This window comes from Polypterus senegalus, chromosome 9 (assembly GCF_016835505.1).
Source record: "Polypterus senegalus isolate Bchr_013 chromosome 9, ASM1683550v1, whole genome shotgun sequence".
Taxonomy (NCBI): Eukaryota; Metazoa; Chordata; class Cladistia; order Polypteriformes; family Polypteridae; genus Polypterus; species Polypterus senegalus.
The window spans coordinates 116597909-116615356 of record NC_053162.1 but is presented as its reverse complement, the minus strand read 5'-3'; the positions used below and the strand labels follow the sequence as shown (position 1 = coordinate 116615356).

Here is a 17448-nt window from a genome sequence, read left to right as displayed (position 1 = left end):
CAGGGTGACAAAGCTCAAAGGATTATCCCTACTGAAGAAACCCCTGCTAGGCAAACACATACACACATTATGAACATCACATATGTCAATAATAAATCTGGGAAAGGAAATGAATTAGAAAAAAAATTCAACCTTTGTATCAGGTCAGCTTTGCCTTTTTTTTTTCATTTTTATAATGAGTGTAACATCACACCTATGGGAAATCAATGATAGCACAGTTAACATACATCAGTTAAACATTATTACAAGATATATGCCACTTTGTGGCAAAAGTTTACATGCACCTGAGGGGTCACATACTTGTACCAAACTAAATAAAAGACTGAAAGGGGGATCCTTCATTTCGGTTTCGTATTGTTTGGTGCATCTTATCTGAGGCCTGCCACCTTGCTGTTCCCATCTGTGTTAGTGTAATGGGTCTCTGCAGAATTGGACTACACATTGCTGCTAGATGTAGTTATATTAACCTTTCCGTGAATATCTGTAAGGTCATTCAAATTAGTCTCAACTGCAATATTTATGGCTTGTTTAATTAGGTAGATTTTTCAGCAAAACTGCGTATTTTGCTTTTATCCCATTTTTATTTTTTTCTTTTTGTTCTCATTTTGAATATCCATCTATGTGGCCATTTATTTGCAGCATGGTAAGACATCATATATTTGATCTAATAAAATGGGCCTTTTAGAAACCTGTTCATATCATGCCCCATCCGTATCAACCAGCCAAAACTAATATTTTTCTTTTCAGTTTTTTCATTTAGGTGTTATCAGATAGGCTCATAATTGTGTGGATAGAAGTTGGATAGATGTGTGTGCTGGATAGTGGTGCTCCCATCAGTGAAAACTTGGACTTGTCCTGTTAATAGGCATTTTTTTATTTTACATATGTGAAAACTTCTTTTTGAGGAGAGCCCCAGGAAAGCAACCCAAGTCATCCTGATGGTGGAACCAGCCATGTGTCCCACTTATTTTTGCATACTAACTTTATCTTCTGTAGTCTGTTGCTGCTTACTTGTGTGCATTAGTTACATTAGGGGGTCTGAAGAGGTAAGCAGTACCATAAATGCAAAATGCAGGAATTTTTGGAATTGATTATTGTGTACCAGAGACTAAAAATATTAGATTCTTAGCCTATGAAAGTTACAATGGTTCTCTCGCCGATTACTTTTCTATCATTAAATTTGTTTATTGTGCATAACCTATTTCCAGATATATTCTAAATAGAAACTTAAATAGCAGGAACGGTTTTTATCCCTGTTTATTAGGTGCCATCATAGGAGAAGATGAATTTGTGCAGAAGAATTAAAGTTTATAGATAAAAAGTTTTTTATCTATTTCTATATGGCTACCTCAGCTTTTTCAGTTGTGTTGGACATTAGGTTTTTTTTTCCCAAATTCAAAAATGTTTACATGCTCGATATAATAAACAAAGTAATATACTATATTGGTAATGCTAGGATTATAAAATATCTGTGTGTGTATGTATATACACACATAAAAGATAAATAACAAATCCAGAACATGAAATCTGGACTCTCTGAGTATTAGTACTGGGGCTGCTGATGTTTTTAAATACAGTAAATCCTCATTATATGCAGATTCTGTTCCCATTGCTTCTCTTATCCCTTATTATAAAAGTGTAACCTGATTTGCGACACCCGCAGTATAATTGAGCCGTTCTGCAGATAAGGTCCTCGCCATGGACCGTAGGATATGTCAAGGACATACATTCAGGGTTGTTTTTGCAGCTATGTACAGCAGCAAAAAATAATCCAAGAGGCCTATCACATGAGCAAAACATGAGATTGAGCAAAAACTGGTCTGAGATGCCCTTAAATGCTGGGGCTGTACATGCTACACTGAATGAATCAATGTGTCTACCCAGCGCTGAGAGGGTAGGCCTTTCAATCCACTGTGATGGAGACCGGGGCTTGCAGTTGTTCAACCACAAACGAGGAATTCCCTTTAAGTATGTGTTATTAGCTTCCAATAATAAAGTCCCTGCCCTTTGATGGTTTAGTGAGGTCCTCAGATTGGCCCCACTGCACTTGGTTGTAGCCTGTGATGGAACACCAAAAAATGATAGAACTTGACTACAGAGAAACTAACAGTTTTAACAAGGTTTAAGTAGCAAACAGTAGTAGTAGTAGTCAAACAGTGGAAGGATCATTACCGCGTATCTCATATCACAAGCTGTCACATGTACAAAGTACAGAGAGACTTTATTTGATTATGGCATTATGTGATTGATGAATCTTTGTGCTGGCAACTAGACGGGAATGGTAAATGTCAAAATAATTGTCATTTACATTGAGCCTTCCTGGCTGAATTCAAGTTTGGCTGTGTCCAATCATCTACCTCTAATTATCTCTTTAATTTGATTGATTTAATTAGGGTGTAATTAATTGGTGTTGGATTATTTTGTTCATTCAGTAAATGATACAAGTTTAAAACTAGTTTCAAAATACACTTACCTAAAGGATTATTAGGAACACCTGTTCAATTTCTCATTAATGCAATTATCTAATCAACCAATCACATGGCAGTTGCTTCAATGCATTTAGGGGTGTGGTCCTGGTCAAGACAATCTCCTGAACTCCAAACTGAATGTCAGAATGGGAAAGAAAGGTGATTTAAGCAATTTTGAGCGTGGCATGGTTGTTGGTGCCAGACGGGCCGGTCTGAGTATTTCACAATCTGCTCAGTTACTGGGATTTTCACGCACAACCATTTCTAGGGTTTACAAAGAATGGTGTGAAAAGGGAAAAACTTCCAGTATGCAGCAGTCCTGTGGGCGAAAATGCCTTGTTGATGCTAGAGGTCAGAGGAGAATGGGCCACTGATTCAAGCTGATAGAAGAGCAACTTTGACTGAAATAACCACTGTTACAACCGAGGTATGCAGCAAAGCATTTGTGAAGCCACAACACGCACAACCTTGAGGCGGATGGGCTACAACAGCAGAAGACCCCACCGCGTACCACTCATCTCCACTACAAATAGGAAAAAGAGGCTACAATTTGCATGAGCTCACCAAAATTGGACAGTTGAAGACTGGAAAAATGTTGCCTGGTTTGATGAGTCTCGATTTCTGTTGAGACATTCAAATGGTAGAGTCAGGATTTGGTGTAAACAGAATGAGAACATGGATCCATCATGCCTTGTTACCACTGTGCAGGCTGGTGGTGGTGGTGTAATGGTGTGGGGGATGTTTTCTTGGCACACTTTAGGCCCCTTAGTGCCAATTGGGCATCGTTTAAATGGCACGGGCTACCTGAGCATTGTTTCTGACCATGTCCATCCCTTCATGACCACCATGTACCCATCCTCTGATGGCTACTTCCAGCAGGATAATGCACCATGTCACAAAGCTTGAATCATTTCAAATTGGTTTCTTGAACATGACAATGAGTTCACTGTACTAAAATGGCCCCCACAGTCACCAGGTCTCCACCCAATTGGGCATCTTTGGGATGTGGTGGAACAGGAGCTTCGTGCCCTGGATGTGCATCCCACAAATCTCCATCAACTGCAAGATGCTATCCTATCAATATGGGCCAACATTTCTAAAGAATGCTTTCAGCACCTTGTTGAATCAATGCCACGTAGAATTAAGGCAGTTCTGAAGGCAAAAGGGGGTCAAACACCGTATTAGTATGTGTTCCTAATAATCCTTTAGGTGAGTGTACAGTAATCCCTCCTCGATCGCGGGGGTTGCATTCCAGAACCCCCCGCGATAGACGAAAATCCGCGAAGTAGAAACCATATGTTTGTGTAGTTATTTTTATATATTTTAAGCCCTTATAAACTCTCCCACACTGTTAACATTATTAGAGCCCTCTAGACATGAAATAACACCCTTTAGTCAAAAGTTTAAACTGTCCTCCATGACAAGACAGAGATGACAGTTCTTTCTCACAATTAAAAGAATGCAAATAGATCTTCTTCTCTTCAGGAGCAGAGAATTTCAGAGGGAGAGAGAGAGCAAAAGAAAAGCAAACAATCAAAAAATCAATACTTGTGCTTTTAAGTTTGCCGCGGCATTTTTTAGAGGAGCGTTAGTATCTTCTAAGCAAACAGCCTCTGTGCAAACAGCCCCTCTGCTCACATCTCCTCCGTTAGGCGCAGAGAACATCAGAGAGAGAGAGCGAGATTAAAGCAACAATCAAAAAATCAATACGTGTGCTTTTAAATATGCCGAGCACCGCAATAAAGCGGCATTTTTTTTAGAGGAGCATCAGTATCTTTTAAGCAAACAGTCTCTGTGCAAACAGCCCCTCCGTCAGGCGCAGAGAATGCCAGAGAGGGTGAGATAGAGGCAGAGACAAGCAAACAATCAAGCGGGATGCATATCTTATAGCATTGAGGAGTTTTAGTTAATATGTAATACATGCTCTGATTGGGTAGCTTCTAAGCCATCCGCCAATAGCGTCCCTTGTATGAAATCAACAGGACAAACAAACTGAGGAAGCGTGTAGCATAAATTAAAAGACCCATTATCTGCAGAAATCCGCGAACCAGCGAAAAATCTGTGATATCTATTTAGATGTGCTTACATTTAAAATCCGCGATAGAGTGAAACCGCGAAAGTCGAAGCGCGATATAGCGAGGGATTACTGTATATACTTGGCGTGTCATCAACATTTCATCAGAAGCAGCTTGTCAACGGATACTACCCATACTTGTAATACATGATGCAGTTCTGCACAAAGAATGCTAAATTTCTGATATAACAGCAAAGCTCTCAGTATATGAAGTAAACAGCAAGCATCGGTTTTGCAAGGGGAAATTACCGGACTTAGTGTTAGTAAATGAAATCACCAAATGTTAGCTGTTTCACAGTAAGTAACAACAATAACGTTCATAAAAGAACTGCTACATCAATGAAGCAAAGTTTGCAAAGCTTGTATTTTTACCTGAAAGATGAGACTCAGTTTTTCTGCAGTCATGTCCTCGTCCTGGAGTGTCACTCTTTTACTGTTCCAAAAAACATCGTAATGGTCCATCGTTTGCTGATGCCAATGTAACTTTGCGGCCGTCGATCACTGTGTTGTGAGGAGGACTGTTCGCACGAGTCGTCAAAAAATCGCGCAGAAGAAGAAGTACTTCTAGTTTCAGGCAATGAAAATGCGTCTCTTTTGTTGTTTTTGATCTATAACACTTTCATTATTTGAATCACAATTAAATCCAGAAAAGTATGTCTAATTTTAAGTTTATGACTGCTATTTGTTACCAAAGAACTAAAAAATACTTTATTTTCCCTCATTTTGTTCTTTAATCAAAAATCAAAATCTGAAAATTCATTTCATTTTCATTTTTTCGTTTTTTCTTCTAAAATGAAATTTCAAATGCCAAAAAGTATACAGACCATTTTGGGTCTTTATCTTGGTGGAGAACCAATAATCGTTGACTCAGATCTCGTTTTCTTACACTGTGTAGCACATTTTGCTTAAAATACCTTGGTAATCCTCATATTTCATAATTCCTGTGATACATTCATTAACTAAGCTCAGCAAAGCAGCTCTACAACGTGCTTAACTATAGGTAGGATATTTTGTTCCTTATAAGCTTAATTATATTGTGGTATTGTATTGTGGTTTGTCCAGGTACTGTCTGGCAAAGATCAGTCATTCCTTTTGATGTCTTTTCTTCTTCAGCATTGGGGTCCTCCTGGGCTTTCACTTATAAAGCCCTTCTTAGTTTAGTTTGCAAAGTATGGTAACCATGACTCCAGATTGCTTTAGCTCATCCTTTAGGTTGGATGTTTTACATGGTATTTTTTTCCACAGTTCGCAGCAACCTTGGAAGACTAAGTCATCAGTTTTTCTCTTTTGTCCACGACAAGGAAGGTTTTTGACAATTCCATCCCTAGCAAACTTCTTAATAATGTTACACACTGTTGAAACAGGGATATCAAGGTCTTTGGAGATGGCCTTATACCTTTTAACAGCATTGTGTTTAGATGATAATAGTATTTCAGATGTTGTCAAAGAGCTCCCTTGTATTCACCATTGTTAAAAAGGAACATGGAATAACATGAGGCCTTTTAAAGTACTAAAGTCATCATTAATTGGCTAATTCAAGTCATGTGGGCACTTGTCAATTTATCGCAGGTGAGTCTAATTTCAGATGAGTCAAATGTAGTATTTTTTAAACATTGATTTAAAGGGTGTCAATACCAGTGTCATGGCTATCTTTTAGTTCTTCTCATTAGTTTCTTCTTATTGTTTATTTAAATTTATGTCTCATTATTTGCTGTTCTGTACCAAACATGAGCGTCTATAGACCATAGCTGTTTCACGAGATTATTTTTTTTTCCCAGGATGTGTTCTACATGTTGTACTTAAATTTCATGGCTGCCAATAAGGGTGATCATGACTGTTAGTGGTTCAACACTTGTGATTGTGTGTGCATGTAATACTTACATGCAGCAGCATTTCAGTATAACAGCATTCAAATCATATTTTTTTCTCTGAAAAGACACATCCTTTACAGTTAAGTACCATGCTACATCAGTTCTTCCATTTTCACAAATAAAGCCTACCGTTCATTCTCACATTTATTGTTGCGTCTGCTGTGTCTATGAAAGCTTTGTGATTAGGCCACTGTCTACAACTGCACTCTTCACTCATTTCTCAGTTGCTCTGTCCACTATGTACCACTTTTCATGTTCTTCCTACCCTATGTCAAATTCATGCTGACTGTGTACTTCATATTCCATGATGTGTGAAAAACATTGCAATGCAATTTCAAATGAGTTTATAGACTTTTTTTTCACTTAAAAGAAATAAGTGTAACACCAATAGTTTTCAGATGTTTTTTTTTCTTGATCATGTGTAGTGAAACAATGAGTAATTGTAAGTGCGCAGCTTTTTTCATTGATTATTTTATAGTTGTTGGCTAAAGACAGACACTGGTTTATGTCTTGAGAAAATATATTCAGTAATATTGATAACAGTGGCAGAAAATTTGTCAAGGAAAAAAGGATATACAAATGCAGTCAAGTGCGAGCTGAAGAAGACAGACAGCAATTAACACCTGAGTACCAATTTTCTATAGTGTTTCTTGTGGTGGTAATAGGGGGTATTTTGTTTAAAAAAAAAATGAAAAATATCAAATAATGATCAGTTGTAGATTATGAGAAAAAAATTTCTGGGAGTAAGTACCCCGCAAGATAAACAGTAGACCTCCACGAAGTCGCAGCCTCAGTCATACGTGGATTTATCCTTAGAACCTATCTAATAATTGTTAGCGGAAACCGCAAATATCCTCCACAGTTTTTATGGCTTTTTTCGTGGCAATACTGCACTGTGGAAAGAACAGGAAGCGACTGTAGAGGAAAACGCGGCTTGGGATAGTGAAAGTAGCCAATAGAATTTAAAAACTGCAACTCCCTGCAGTGGCTCTGATTGGTCTTCTGCTGAGGGTGCTGAGGTTGTTGGGGTCAAAGGATGTCAGCGCAGCATTTTAAAAGGGGGCCGGTGACCAAAAGTAAAAAAAAGTTTTTGTAATTTGTGTTACAAGTTCTTGTCTGTCTGCCTTCTGTTGGGTTACCTGTACTTATTCATTTCATCATGGATCGTTTCGTGTGTCTGGATTGTCTGCTGTCTGCCTGTGTACATGAGAACTGTAAGTGGATTCATGGCCATTCTGCAAAGAAAGGAGTGCTCCTGAACCCGCCCACCCGTCTTGATCATTTCAGGAACTAGCGGTAGGACTATCTTTATGTTCCCATTCAACGTGCGGATCTTTGGACTATCTATTTTCATCATTACATTTCATCTGTTGCCGTTTTTTAATGATTTACTGTGTGTGTTTTGTTTGTGCTTTGTTATATTTAATGTGTAATCGCTGTAAGGGGAACAGGGGTGATATCATTGTTTTCATTTATTTCATTTGTTTTCATTACATTCTTTATTTGCTGTTTGATTACTGGTTTGCTTTGTTTTTGTCTCTGTGAGTGTGTGCGGGTCGGGCCAAGTCTGGGTGCATCCCTGGAATCTCCACCATAAAAATAAATAAATCACCATCTTCTCTACGGTGTGAATCTTACTGGCACCGGACCGCTACAGCGTTATTCATTTCTCCTTGCTGCTGATTGACTGTGATGCATCCCCAGCTGAGTGTTCTTGTGTTTTCCGTTTTTGTTCCTCTTTACCATTAAACCGCCACACCCGGCTATAGTCGTTTCCCAGTGCCATTTGCGAGCACGCAGGAGCTGATCGGTCAGTGCCGTACATTCGTTGAGCAGCCAGCTCTTGACCACTGCCAGCCCCTTGTGAACAGGGGTGCTAAACGCACTCCTAGAAGACACGGACACTCCTCAAAAACCCCCTCTTAAAAAACGCTGACAGACTACTTTCACGTTGCTCCCTTACTTGCTGGGCTTACTTGAGGCTGCTCTATAGTGTGATATGCTTCTCGCGCGACGCTACGCTTACTTAAAATCATGAACAGCACCTGTCCTTTTTGGTTGATTGCTTTGTTTCTCTCTCCTCCCCCAGACATCCTCTGCTCCTGTTGGTGGTCCCACTCCCATTGTGCTCCCCTATGTTATTTGTCTATTCTTTAATCGAAAACTAACTGCATACTTAGCTCATTTTACTTCTAAAAGAGGCATGTTTATTTGAAGTGTTTGAAAAAAGTTCCTGTCTCTACAATCTCCTGTGTTTCTGTGCAATTCTGTGACCCATGGTGTCAGTTGCACTTTGTACATATTGTTCCAGTAGTTTTTTAAATAGTTTTTGCAGTTCATTAGCAGTGTGTAAAATAATTAGTGTTGCAGTAATTGTGATGCTCTTCGCATGAAAAAAATGTGTTCCATTAAAATTTCACTTTTTCTTTGTGAACTGTGGCATTAACCCCCAAGTATGTGGCAGTTTAAGGGTTAAAGCCCCAAGATGTTGCCGAAATGCTCTGCACCTTCTAAGGTTTCTGGCAATGAAAACGCACTTACATGAATTACAGTACATATAGGGGTAACATCGGTATTTTACATTCTAGCACTGCAGGTGACATATCAATACAGCACTGTACAGTATGCAGGTTTACCTTTACATTCTTTTTTTTAGGTAATGTATTAAGCTGAGTTTGAAATTAAATTAAAAGTGTTTTGGGGGCATATTTAGGGTTTAAACTATAAAAATAGGCGTTTTTTTGTAACCACATCCAAAATTTGTAGTTTTTCACAATTTGCAGGTGCTCTAGGAACGTAACCCCCGCAAATTTTCGGGGTGTACTGTATTTATATTAAAGTCTTCAAGAACAGGAATTCTGTGGATAATGCTCCAATTTCTTTCCACTGAGTTGTGTGATCATCTGTTATGTTTCTGTCTTTTATCCCGTATTTCTACCACAGCTGTACTTCTTTTTATGCAGTATAAATCTGGTGTAGTTCTGCTACTTTCTTAAATGTACCTTCTTGTGATTCCTTTTACTGCTACTATTTGTAGAATTGTTATAATAATTAAAAATGTATACTTTGCTGTTGAACTAGCTGAACTAGCAGATTACTGAGTCATCACAATTGATAAGTTAGTAAAGATGCAGGCTATTGCTCAGATTGCTATTTAATGAATTGCTGTATTTATACTTGAATAACTTTTACTATTCACTAAAACATTTAATTTTACCTTAAAAGGGATGTTTAAACTTTTTTTGCTTGCTTTGAAGTTAAGTGGATTTCTTTTGGATGTTTTGAGTTTGCTTTTGACCTATAGGATGTTACACATTTAAATAAATGTTCTATAAATATCTTATTGCTGCTTTTCCATACTAATTTTTATTAGTGTTGCTATAGTAGTTTCTGTAAATAAATTGTTATTTGAATAACTCTTTTATAGCTCAGCGCAGTGAAGTTAATTCAGGTGTTGCTTCAAATGAGAAGCAGGATATTGTTGGACTACCACAGACACTACAACAGGAATTCTCATTGATTAACCTTCAGATTCGAAATGTTAATGTAGAGGTAATATTTTGTTTTAAGCAGACTTTGTATGCTTGTTTTTTTTTTTTTTTTTTATAATTTCCTCTGATATATTCATAATATTAAAAAAGAACTTTTGAGGTGTCATCTATTGCATGGCTGCACTTGGGTCCTAATCTGGGATCCTGATACAGTTTGTCATGTGGTGGGTCTTTCTTCCCTTCATCTCTGATGCTTATACAGAAACAATACCGTTGCCTTCTCTGTTGAAAGTGACATAAGTTTCCTTGATCTAAAAATGTTTTCTTCAAACGTTTAAGTACATATGCCTCATTTTGACGCTTTGCAACTACAGTGTCCACTGTGTCCGCCAGTTAAAATATTTTGCATCTGGTCTATTAAAAAAAAAATTATAAAAATTTTATTTTTATAAATAAAAAAACAGATTATCCAAATCTAGGATATTCATTAGCATATGTTACTCTTGTTTTAGATAAGAGCTGGATCAATTTTATTTTACATTTTTTTAGTTTGTTAAAGATTGATTTCCACCTAGTGCACATTGCTGCTAGGACAGGCAGTGGCCCTTCTATTACCTCTGAGCTGGGGAAGTAGGTGACAAAAATGGACAGATGCATTTCAAATAAGTTATAATTGCAATAACATCTTAAATTACATAAAAAAATGTAAATGAGTTGCTAAAGAGTGTAATTGCTATGCAGTATATAGTAAGGTTATGAAAAAAGGCTATAATTGGAACCACAAAAGCAAGTCTCGGTCAAATGGCCAAAAAGAAACAAAATTATGTTTTTTGGACTATCCCAAAAGATATTCCGGTCTTTCTTAACACTTTAAGTAGTGATGTCTGGGCTTAATAACGGCCAGTAATATAGAAAACATTAGCAAGATTTTACTTGTGGAAATATTGGCACACAAACATACCCTGTCAGGATATAGTTAAACATTATTATTATCTGCACATAATTTATTCATTCAGACACATACAGTTGCTGGATGATTAAAAAGCTAGGCTATTTGCTTAGTCTGGTTTAGCAACATGTTTGCTAAACATATCATACTGACAACTTCTTTAGTTTGTGTGATTGAGTTTATTGAGATACATATAAAAAGTAATACATAAAATGCAATATTCAGTGTGTCATTTATCTATTTGTTATTCAGATGGATGCAGTAAACCGTAGCTGTGCAGTTACAGCACACTGCAGAAGTCATCAAGTACGAATGGTGGTTATGTTTCCTGCTCAGTACCCTAACAATGCAGCACCCACCTTTCAATTTACAAACCCAACAACCATCCCTTCAACAATGAAGGCCAAGATACTAAAGGTATTTTTGTCAGTTTTCTTATTACCTGAATAAACATGCCTATTATGTTCAGTTTAGATTAAATAACAAGCTATTTAATTCATTACACTGTTAATCACCTGTGGGATTTTAATGTTGAAAACATGATATTTGGTTTGGTGGCAGTTTTGAACTTTAAAAACTGAATATAAAAATGTTTGCTTCTTATCTTTTTTATTTATTATATTACTGATACAACAATATTAGATCAAACTTGTAAGTCAACACTAAAAAAGTATGAGAAATGGGAGGACTGCATTTTTGTCTTTACTCCCAAAATAACTTTGCCCACTGGAACAAAAAGGAAGACACAAAGCTACTTTAGGATTTTGTATTAGAACATTAGGACAACCTAGATGAGAACAGGCCATTCAGCCCAAAAAAGCTTTCCAGTCCTATCCACTTAATTCCTCCAAAAGAAAACATCAAATGTCTAATTTTGAAAGTCCCTAAAGTCTTACTATCTATTATGATACTTGGTAAATGATTCTAAGTGTTTATGGTTCTCTGTATAAAGAAAAAATTCCAAATGTTTGTGTGAAATTTACACTTAAGTTTCCAACTGTTTCCCTGTGTTCTTGATGAACTCATTTTAAAATGACAGTCTCAATCCAATGTACTAATTCCCTTCATAATTTTATACACTTCAGTCGTGTCACCTCTTAATCTTTTTTTTGCTTAAACTGAAAATTTACCAGTCGATCTATGTATCTACCACCAGTTATGGTCATGAGCAATGAATAGTGACTGAAAGAACGAAATCACGAATACAAGCGGCTGAAATGAGCTTCCTCCACAGGGTGTCTGGGCTTTCCCTTAAAAATAGGGTGAGAAGTTCAGTCATCCGGGAGGGGCTCAGAGTAGAGCTGCTGCTCCTCCGCATCGAGAGGAGTCAGATGAGGTGGTTCAGGCATCTGATCAGGATGCCTCCTGGACGCCTCCCTGGTGAGGTGTTCCGGGCACGTCCAACCGGGAGGAGGCCCTGGGGAAGACTCAGGACACGCTGGAGGGAATATGTCTCCTGGCTGGCCTGGGAACACCTTGGAATTCCCCTGGAAGAGCTAGAAGAAGTGGCCAAGGAGAGGGAAGTCTGGGTATCTCTGCTCAAGCTGCTGCCCCCCGCGACCCGACCTCGGAGAAGCGGAAGAGAAGGGATGGATGGATGAAAAGGCTCAGCTCTTGTAATGCTTTCTTCATAATTCATCCCTTGTCACCCTGAAATCGTCTCTCTTCTCTGAACCTTTTCTGGACCTGCTATGTCCTTTTTGTATTTAAATTCTGTTTGACATAAAGAGCAACCCCACCTCCTTTTCTGTTCTGTCTATCCTTCCTAAAATGTGTATCCCTCTATATCAGGGGTTCTCAACGTCAGTCCTGGGGACCCCCTGTGGCTGCAGGTTTTTGTTCCTACCAGATTCCTAATCAATGACAACACCTGGTAACAGTGATCTCATTTAATTAGCTGATATTTTTTTTTCTTTTATTCGACATTCAGAAAAGAACAGCAGCATGATTTTTACATTTATAAGACATTTATAAATATTTCTGCTTTTGCTATTGATTTAAATGCTTAACTCTCTTTTGTTGATTTCATCATTGTATCTTAATAATGACAACTTAAAACGAGCAGAGCATACACCCAGGCAAACAACACTGAATAATCAAAGGCTGCAGCTACTTTAGAGTCAAACCCACTAATTAGTAAATAATGGATTATTTAAACAATTAGAACACCTTAAAAGTAGAATGAAAATCAAGATGAAAATACTGTTAAAAAGGAAAAAAAAATACATTATCCCTATATAACTGCTTGGTACATTTTAATATATATATATATTTTTTTTTAGCAAACTTAGTTTTCTAATTAATATATTGTTCCTTAAACACAGAACTTGGGAAATATCAGTTCACTTAATTAGCCCAGGAGTTCAATTAAAAACAGAAGCTGGTTGGAACAAAAACCTGCAGCAACAGGGGGTCCCCAGGACTGACGTTGAGAACCCCTGCTCTATGTTATACTCATCCCCATCTGTGTTATTTAGCCAGGTTTCCGTTGTTGCTATAATGCCATAATTATGCTCTGCTGCATACAGCTCCAACTCACTTGCCTTATTTTTGATACTTCTAGCATTAAGGCAAGCTATTTTTTTAATTTGTTACTCATTCTATATTTACATTTTGGGTTAGAATTTACATTACTAAAAATTTTTATTTCTACACTGTTGTTTGTTCCTCCATATGTAATTATAAACTTACCTGTCCTAAACTCTCTGCCAAACCCAACTATCTCCTAGTTTAAACAATCCTCAACTAGCCTACTCATGCGCCTTCTCAATAAATTGGTACCCCTCTGGTTCAGATGTAACCCATAATGCCGGAACAGGTGCTATCTGTTCCAAAAGGAATCCTAAGGCCCCATAAACCTATACCTTTCTACCCTGCACCAATCAGATTCCTGAACTACCTCAGTTGGCTCCTCTTGATGCAGAGGGCAGCAGCTCTACTCTGATCTGTTCCCGGATGCCCCTAAGGAAGAGCCCAGCCACCCTGCAGAGAAAGCTAATTTTGGCCGGATACACCAGTGATATCATTCATTCGGTCATTACCCAAAGCTCATGACCATAAGTGAGGGTAGTTGTGTAGATTGACTGTTAAATTGAGAGCTTCGCCTTCTGACTTAGTTCCTCTTTCACCTCTACATTACTGTGCTTGCTGCCCCAATCCGTCTGTCGACTTCATCATCCCTTTTCCCCCTCACTCGTGAACATTTGAGGCAGTAACTAACTTCCCACTTGGAGAGAGTAGTCCACCTTTTTCCTAATGAGGACCATGTCCTCAAATTAGGAGGTACTTATCCTTGTTCCTGCTGTTTCATATTCAGTTGCAAACCATTCCAATTTCATGATGGAGTTCATAGCCTGTTGAAACCAATAGGACCATGTCATCTGCAAAAAGCAGTGATGTGATTCTGAGGCCACTGAACTGGACATATCCCCACCCTGACTGTGCCTTGATATCCTCTCCATGAAAATTACAAAGGCAAAGCACAGACCTGGCAGAGTGCCACACCAACTGGAACGATGCTGATGTTTTTCGGAGTATTCTGACACAGCTCTGACTATGATTATACTTGACTGAGTATCCCTTTTTAGTAGCCCTGGAACTCCACACTCTTCCAGCATACCCCACCCCAAAGAATACCTTGAGGAAAACGGTCATACGCCTTCTCTAAGTTCACAAAACACACGCAGAAGAATTGGGCATACTCCCATGCCCCCTTTGAAATCCTGGTCCATCATTCTACAGTCTGGAATCCACATTGCTCCCCTGGATCTGACTTTCCACAACTAGGCGGAATCTCTTTTCTGGTTAAATGGTCAGTTTGAAGAAAAGATGAAGCACCAATGCAGTTATTAATATCTACTATACATCTTAAAGACATAGACCCATTTTCCGCTACCAGAATCACACCTCAACAATATTCAGCGGGTGCCAAATTCATCATATATTTTCATGATAGAAACCATTATACAAATATAATGCCTTTGCAAGTAACCTGCAAACCGTCTACTATGCAAAATGCATCAAAAGCAATGTAACAAAAGCAAACTGTATCAAAAGAAAACAAACAGTATAAAAAGAAAATCAACCTGTTGCTTGGAATGGAGAATGTTTTCCAGTGTACCAAGATACAGATACTACATGGTGAGCCAAAAAAAAAGTACCATATTTCAAACGTTTATTCTACAAAATGTACAACATAAAATAAATTTCTTTGCGGCACAAGAAAGGGTATACAAAATAGATTTATTTCATTGTTTAAATAATGATTTCTTCAAGGTGGTGGCCATCATTAGTGATACAGTCTTTAAGATGATTTCTGAATGCTCGCATGACTCATTTGGCCATATTAAGGGGAATAGCAGTGATTTTGTGGGGAATAGTGTCCTTGAGGGCTTCAAAGTTTTGAGGTCGGTGTGTGTGTATACCTTCGATTTGAGATAGCCCCACAAGAAGACATCACATGGAGTGACATCAGGCAAACGTGAAGGCCACCTGGCATCACCGTGCAAGGAGACTGACTGAAAACTACAAGGGATTGTCTATCAAAGTATCCCCCTCCCACCCCAAACCACTTGGCTGCCTCTGCTTGTAGATCTGGCCAACACGTTTCAAGGAAAACCTCTTCATCAGGACACAACAAACCAATAATGAACTTAAAAATTAGAAATATATAATGAAACACTAAATAAGTAAATAATACTATGAGACAATTAACCACCAAGAATCCACTTAAATATACCTATGATATCGGAACAGGAACCATCAAGCATCCACTAATCAGTTTACCCAAAACCGAAATCTGTATGAATGATAAAGATAACTGTAAATTAATTATCATAAATATATAAACACTACAGAATAATTTCAATAAAAAAACTTGGTTGTCTCCACACATACCGCTTAGAATTAAGGCCAAAAAGTTCTATCTTGATCTTATCAGACCAGAGAATCTTATTTTTCACCATCTCAGAGTCCTTCAGGTGTCTTTTAGCAAACTCCATGCGGGCTATCATGTGTCTTGCCTCTCCTCAGTGTTTGGAGACAACCAGGCACTGCTCATCACTTGTCCAATACAGTCCCCACAGTGAAGCATAGTGGTGGCAGCATCATGCTGTGGGGGTGTTTTTCAGCTGCAGGGACAGGACGACTGGTTGCAATCAAAGGAAAGATGAATGCGGCCAAGTAAAGGGATATCCTGGACAAAAACCTTCTCCAGAGTGCTAAGGACCTCAGACTGGGCCGAAGGTTTACCTTCCAACAAGACAATGACCCTAAGCACACAGCTAAAATAACGAAGGAGTGGCTTCACAACAATTCTGTGACTGTTCTTGAATGGCCCAGCCAGAGCCCTGACTTAAACCCAATTGAGCATCTCTGGAGAGACCTAAAAATGGCTGTCCAACAACGTTTACCATCCAACCTGACAGAACTGGAGAGGATCTGCAAGGAGGAATGGCAGAGGATCCCCAAATCCAGGTGTGAAAAACTTGTTGCATCTTTCCCAAGAAGACTCATGGCTGTATTAGCTCAAAAGGGTGCTTCCTCTAAATACTGAGCAAAGGATCTGAATACTTAGGACCATGTGATATTTCAGTTTTTCTTTTTTAATAAATCTGCAACAATTTCAAAAATTATTTTTTCGTCTGTCAATATGGGGTGCTGTGTGTACATTAATGAGGAAAAAAAATAATTTAAATGATTTTAGCAAATGGCTGCAATATAGCAAAGAGTGAAAAATTGAAGGGGGTCTGAATACTTTCCGTACCCACTGTATAAAAGTCAATAAATTGAGTTAATGGTTGTAAAATAGAGTTCACAGCAGAAACTATAGGATGACCTGTCAGATTCTCCAGATTTTTATGTATTTTTGGTAACAGATGTTTGATGTTTGTAAATGGTTTGTGTTTTGTTCTTTCTGTATTTTCTTCATCTCTGATAACTAAATGATAAAATGTATCAATTTCTGAGCTTACAGGCCATGGAGGCATAAAAGTAGATTTAGAAGAAAGTCCCATCTGTTGTCTGCTATCATGATCTTTAAAGAAAGCACGGAGACAGATTTTTCTATATAACTTAAACCGTTCGGCTTGAGTATTAAAAGGTTGATATTTGAAAGTGGATACAAATGACAGGGCACAAAATACAATAGAGACAAAATACAGTAGAATACAGTAGAAGCTTGGTGGGTAGTGGTAGTAAGAGGTTTTGAAAAAATATAAATTATCAGAATCTGTGTTTCTTCCGTGTGTGACTTTTAGGGTGATAAGTGGTGTGCATACGACAAGGTCTGCTTGACCTTAATATTCACTGGTCTAAAAAAGAGTGTGTGGGTGTGTGGTCAACTTTAGAGTCTTTAGAAGAAAGCAAGAAAGATGACAAAGAAGCAGAAAAATCAGGTGAAGAATGTAAATGTTTTTCAGATCTAGAATATCGGCGATGTGCACTGGCCAGATCAAGCCATTTATACACAAAACACACAGTATAATCACGGGTATCTCTATCAAACTGCTTTTGTTTATATGACTTAAGGTCTGATTCAAAAGAGGCAACACATTTTTTACAATCTTCCAAAACAGAATTTCAGTTATTACTGTCT

At 38.1% G+C, this 17448-nt stretch overlaps 1 protein-coding gene across 1 annotated transcript in view; it reads left to right on the top strand.

The window, feature by feature from the left end:
• wdr59 (WD repeat domain 59) overlaps nt 1-17448 on the top strand; it is a 300882-nt gene that overhangs the window by 105114 nt on the left and 178320 nt on the right. Inside the window, exons 13-14 of the mRNA XM_039763605.1 lie at nt 9841-9965; nt 11106-11270. Coding sequence (XP_039619539.1) covers nt 9841-9965; nt 11106-11270 — 290 coding nt within the window. The remainder of the gene's footprint in view (nt 1-9840; nt 9966-11105; nt 11271-17448) is intronic.